Genomic DNA, 6682 nt, shown 5'->3' on the forward strand with positions numbered 1-6682 from the left:
TGTGAACGTAAGCAAACAAAATATTTAATCGACCCCTACCGCCAATTTGGATAGCCAGACGCCAATATTGACCATACCTACCCCGGATCTTTTCATCCTAGGGACCAAACTGAGCATATCATTGGTCTATACAAGGTATCATTTTCACCGTAAAGGCCTTGGCTAACTTTAAGATGTGTTTTCCAACATAAATAGGTGCCTCATTAAGCGGAAAACAGGATAAACCATCATAAAAGCCTCGAAAACCAACATAAAGGCAAATATCCATCAGAGTGATCCACCACCGCACATGCCATTGGGTTATATATAGCTCAAACTAAAGCTAAGGGTTTTTACTACATGCCTGAATCTTTACTTATACTAAAATATGTGAACATAAGCCAAACAAGTATTTAATCGACCCCACCCCCAATTTGGATAGCCAGACGCCAATATTGACCATACCTTCCCGGGATTTTTTCATCTAAGGGACCAAACTGAGCATATCAATAGGTTCCTCATTAGGCGGAAAACACGATAAACCATCATATAAGCCTCGAAAACCAACATAAAGGCAAATATCCATAAGAGTGAAAATTTCCCCCCAGCACCGCCCAGGCATGCCATTGGGTTATATTATAACACAAAATAATGCTAAGGGTGTTTACTACATGTCCGAATCTTTGCTTATACTAAAACATGTGAACGTAAGCCAAACAAATATTTAATCGACCCCTACCGTCAATTTGGATAGCCAGACGCCAATATTGACCATACATACCCCGGATCTTTTCACCCTAGGGACCAAACTGAGCATATGATTGGTCTATACAAGGTATTATTTTCACTGTAAAGGCCTTGTCTAACTTTAAGATGTGTTTTCCAACATAAATAGGTTCCTCATTAAGCGGAAAACTCGATAACCATCATATAAGCCTCGAAAACAAACATAAAGGCAAATATCCATAAGAGTGTAAATCTTCCCCCAGCACCGCCCAGGCATGCCATTGGGTTATTTTATAGCTCTAAATAATTCCAAGGGTGTTAACTACATGCCTGAAACTATACTTATACTAAAATATGTGAACGTAAGCAAACAAAATATTTAATCGACCCCTACCGCCAATTTGGATAGCCAGACGCCAATATTAACCATACCTACCCCGGATCTTTTCATCCTAGGGACCAAACTGAGCATATCATTGGTCTATACAAGGTATAATTTTCACCGTAAAGGCCTTGGCTAACTTTAAGATGTGTTTTCCAACATAAATAGGTGCCTCATTAAGCGGAAAACAGGATAAACCATCATAAAAGCCTCGAAAACCAACATAAAGGCAAATATCCATTAGAGTGAAAATCTTCCTTCAGCACCGCCCAGGCATGCCATTGGGTTATATTATAGCTCAAACTAAAGCTAAGGGTTTTTACTACATGCCTGAATCTTTACTTATACTAAAATATGTGAACATAAGCCAAACAAATATTTAATCGAATCAAATAAAAAAAGATTTTTACTATAATTGATATTTGCCTTCATGTTGGTTTTCTTGGCTTTTATGATGGTTTTTCGTGTTTTCCGCTTAATGAGGCACCTTATTATTTTGGAAAACACATGTTAAAGTTAGCAAAGGCCATTAAGGTAAAAATGACACATTGTATAGACCAATGACATGTTCAGTTTTGTCTTTAGGGTGAAAAGATCCGGGGTAGGTATGTTCAATATTGGCGTCTGGCGATTCAAATTGGGAGTAGGGGTCGATTAAATATTTTTTTGGCTTACGTTCACATATTTCAGTAGAAATAAAGATCCAGGCATGTAGTAAACACCCTTAGCATTAGTTTGAGCTATAATGTACCTCAATGGCATGTCTGGGCGGTGCTGGGGGAAGATTTTCACTATAATTGATTTTTTGCCTTTATGTTGATTTTCTAGGCTTTTATGATGGTTTTTTATATTTTCCGCTTAATGAGGCACCTTATTAAGTTGGAAGACACATGTTAAAGTTAGACAAGGCCTTTACGGTAAAAATGACACCTTGTATAGACCAATGATATGCTCAGTTTTGTCTCTAGGGTGAAAAGATCCGGGGTAGGTATGGTCAATATTGGCGTCTGGCTATCCAAATTGGGGGTAGGGGTCGATTAAATATTGTCTTGGCTTACGTTCACATATTTCAGTATAAATAAAGATTCAGGCATGTAGTAGACACCCTAAGCATTAGTTTGAGATATAATATACCTCAATGGCATGTCTGGGCGGAGCTGGGGGAAGATTTTCACTATAATTGATATTTGCCTTTATGTTGGTTTTCTTGGCTTTTAAGATGGTTTTTCGTGTTTTCCGCTTAATGAGGCACCTATTTATGTTGGAAAACACATGTTAAAGTTAGCCAAGGCCTTTAAGGTAAAAATGATACCTTGTATAGACCAATGACATGCTTAGTTTTGTCTCTAGGGTGAAAAGATCCGGAGTATAGGTATGCTCAATATTGGCGTCTGGCGATTCAAATTGGGAGTAGGGGTCGATTAAATATTTTTTTGGCTTACGTTCACATATTTCAGTATAAATAAAGATCCAGGCATGTATTAAACACCCTTAGCATTAGTTTGAGCTATAATATACCTCAATGGCATGTCTGGGCGGTGCTGGGGGAAGTTTTTTTACCATAATTGATATTTGCCTTTATGTTGGTTTTCTTGGCTTTTATGATGGTTTTTCGTGTTTTCCGCCAAATGAAGCACCTATTTATGTTGGAAAACACATGTTAAAGTTAGCCAAGGCCTTTAAGGTAAAAATGACACCTTGTATAGACCAATTACATGCTCAGTTTGGTCTCTAGGGTGAACAGATCCGGGGTAGGTATGGTCAATATTGGCGTCTGGCTATCCAAATTGGGGGTAGGGGTCGATTAAATATTGTTTTGGCTTACGTTCACATAATTCAGTAGAAATTAAGGTTCAGGCATTGTTGAATAATCTAAGTAAATCATGCGTTGTGTTTTCTATACGTTTAATCGTTGTGATAGCTAATGCATATAATATAACGTCACACAGTATAGGGTTATGGTAACAACGTTACCATAACGTAATGTTAGTACTTCGCGTATTTTCCGACATTCTGGGGGCCGACAAAAGTGAAATATGTAACGACAATTAAACAAATGTAAAATTCACAATACAGATAAATAATTTAAAATTATTGTCCATCTCAAATAAAATAATCTAGTTCCTTAACCTTGACTGAACACAATTACAGTTTATCTTTTAGTCCATTCATGGATGTTCCTACTAGCACACACGGTAATTTCAGGCTCAGCTGTAAATTTCTTTCATTATAAGTTTCTGTCCTGTATCTATGTGGCTTCTTGACTCCACCAGTTGAGGGTGTGTTCGTTCGGACGGTCTTGGTAGATAGTCACTTCCTTTGATGTTTTCCGCAAAGGGTCTTCTTTTGGTAACGATCATACCTGAAGGTACATCATCTTGATGGTTATGTTTCTGAGACAACCCTTCTTTGGAATTGCCTTTCTCGTTATCAATAGTTGTGTTCTTGTGTGCGATGACGTTTACAAGAACTGTTGATGGCTGGTTGATGTTTCTATTGATCGGTCCCGATAATAGATATCCGATCTTTGACTGAACAGCGGTGGGTCCGTTTCCTCTAATTACTTTGTCCTCGAGAATGTCCCAATAGTGGTCGGCGCCTATGAGAAAGTCAATTACGAAACGTTCTGTACTTTGCATAGAATGTGCAAGTTTAAGTTCTCTTAAGTGTGGCAAGCTCCTTGTAGTCAGGGAAATATTGTTCTTAATTGGGACGGCAATTTCTGGAACAATAAGTGTATTAATATGCACCTTTTCTCCTGTGTCGGTCTGTAGTTGTATTGTTGCAGTGTCTAAGTTACGAACTTTCTGAGATAAATCTCCGAACGCAGACAGTTGAATGCTTATTTTTTCTGTGGGTTTTATTTCTAATTGATCAGCTAGTTTCTGAGTTATAAAAGAACACTGTGCTCCCTCGTCAAATAAGATGTTACATTCTACTTCTTGGTCGTTATATACAACTGGTTCAATTGCTGTTTTCAGGAGAATGTTGTGATTCTGTTGTGATGAATACATTACTCTAGTCTCGTTTGGTGTTTCAACTTTGTTTACTGATGACTGTTGTGTTGTATGCTCCGGTGTCGTACCTGGAATTACCTCTTTGCCTCTACATATGCTAGTATGATGCATTCCGTTACACTTTTTACATCGTTTAGTAGACTTGCATACGGCCACTCGGTGTGACCCTAAACAGTTAAAGCATAACTGTTTCTGTTTTACGATTTGATTTCTAGCGCTTGCGTCTGTTACTTCAGAGCACTCCGTCGGATAGTGCTCACCTGAACAGATAATACATGTTCGTGTATTTGTCTTCTGATGTGTGTCTGTGAATTTGCTCTTGTATGAATGTGATTGCGTACCCATGAAAAATGCAGTAGCGTACAATCTGTCTGAATATGTGACTCCTTCTCCAGCTTCGAGTATGTCGATCTCTTTAGTTATAGATTTGCGTAAATTATCTAATATCAAATTATCTCTTCCGTGTTCTCTTGCAATATTCTTTCTAATGATAATCGGTAACTTGTCCAAAACTACAGGTACCAAAAGCGAACCATACATCTCTGGTGTTTGACCAAGTGACTTTAATCCTCGTACGTATGATTCTAATCTGTCTCCGTAAGACCTCAAACTAAAAGCATCATTTGTCGGTGCGGGTAAATTCATGAGTGCTTTCATGTAAGCATGTATCAGTTTGCTAGGCTGTCCGAACCGATCTCTGAGAAGGTTGACTGCGGTTTCGTAGTTACCATTTGTCAAAGCGAATCCCTCTACTGTTTGCGCGGCGCTTCCCTCCAGCTTGGCTTTCAGATAATTAAACTTTTGGATTGGCGTTAATGTGTCGTTGTCGTGTATCGATGACTCGAAACAATCCCAAAATGTCTGCCACTTGATAATATCTCCATTAAAATAGGGTAAGTCTAACTTTGGAAGCCTATGGTAATTATATTTTGAAGATCTCGGTTCTGACGGGACTTGAAACATGACATTCTCTGACGGACGGGTATGCACTGCAGGGGCGTGAATTGAATACTGCTGGTTCATAGAATCTATAGCACATGTGTTCATATTAACTCTAGCTTCGGGTGTGAAATTATATGCGTCAGGGTTAAGTCTGCTCGTTGAAGGACCAACAGTATCATGCGAAATTATATTTGTTCCAAAGGAATTAATGAATTTCCGAATTTGTCTAATTTTGCAATCAAGTTCGTACATATACTCATCTGAGTCGGTGATTTCCTGCTCCAGATTTTCCTCCGATGTCTGTTCCAAAAGTCTGTTATTCAGGTCAATCAATGTTTTCTGTTTCTGCGTGACAGCATCATCAAGGGCTTTCACTTCGTCAACTTCTGTGTCTGTTTTTGACTTTAACTCGTCGAATTTCACCAGTAGCTTCGTGACGGCTCCTTTGTGTCCAGCACGAACTGACTTCAGCTTTGAATCCATATATATCCTGGTCACGGCACCATTAAATGTTGAATAATCTAAGTAAGTCATGCGTTGTGTTTTCTATACGTTTAATCGTTGTGATAGCTAATGCATATAATATAACGTCACACAGTATAGGGTTATGGTAACAACGTTACCATAACGTAATGTTAGTACTTCGCGTATTTTCCGACAGCATGTAGTAGACACCCTAAGCATTAGTATGAGCTATATTATACATCAATGGCATGTCTGGGCGGTGCTGGGGGAAGATTTTCACTTTAATTGATATTTGCCTTTATGTTGGTTTTCTAGGCTTTTATGATGGTTTTTCGTGTTTTCCGCTTAATGAGGCACCTATTTATTTTGGAAAACACATGTTAAAGTTAGCCAAGGCCTTTAAGGTAAACATGACACCTTGTATAGACCAATGACATGCTTAGTTTTGTCTCTAGGGTGAAAAGATCCGGGGTAGGTATGCTCAATATTGGCGTCTGGCGATTCAAATTGGGAGTAGGGGTCGATTAAATATTTTTTTGGCTTATGTTCACATATTTCAGTATAAATAAAGATCCAGGCATGTAGTAAACACCCTTAGCATTAGTTTGAGCTATAATATACCTCAATGGCATGTCTGGGCGGTGCTGGGGTAAGATTTTCACTTTAATTGATATTTGCCTTTATGTTGGTTTTCTTGGCTTTTATGATGGTTTTTCGTATTTCCCGCTTAATGAGGCACCTATTTATGTTGGAAAACACATGTTAAAGTTAGCCAAGGCCTTTAAGGTAAAAATGACACCTTGTATAGACCAATAACATGGACAGTTTAGTCTCAAGGGTGAAAAGATCCGGGGTAGGTATGGTCAATATTGGCGTCTGGCTATCCAAATTGGGGGTATGGGTCGATTAAATATTTTCTTGGCTTACGTTCACATATTTCAGTATAAATAAAGATTCAGGCATGTAGTAGACACCCTAAGCATTAGTTTGAGCTATAATATACCTCGATGGCATGTCTGGGCGGTGCTGGGGGAAGATTTTCACTATAATTGATATTTGCCTTTATGTTGGTTTTCTAGGCTTTTATGATGGTTTTTCGTGTTTCCCGCTTAATGAGGCACCTATTTATGTTGGAAAACACATGTTAAAGTTAGCAAAGGCCATTAAGGTA

The 6682-nt window shown here is 38.5% G+C and overlaps 1 protein-coding gene across 1 annotated transcript; it reads right to left on the bottom strand.

The window, feature by feature from the left end:
- Positions 1–3294: 3294 nt before the first annotated feature.
- Positions 3295–5580, bottom strand: LOC134700164 (uncharacterized). Its single transcript, XM_063561529.1, has one exon. The coding sequence runs from the start codon at positions 5578–5580 to the stop codon at positions 3295–3297; it is 2286 nt and encodes a 761-aa protein (XP_063417599.1).
- Positions 5581–6682: the final 1102 nt, after the last annotated feature.

This window comes from Mytilus trossulus, unplaced genomic scaffold (assembly GCF_036588685.1).
Source record: "Mytilus trossulus isolate FHL-02 unplaced genomic scaffold, PNRI_Mtr1.1.1.hap1 h1tg000125l___fragment_3__unscaffolded, whole genome shotgun sequence".
NCBI classification, from domain to species: Eukaryota; Metazoa; Mollusca; class Bivalvia; order Mytilida; family Mytilidae; genus Mytilus; species Mytilus trossulus.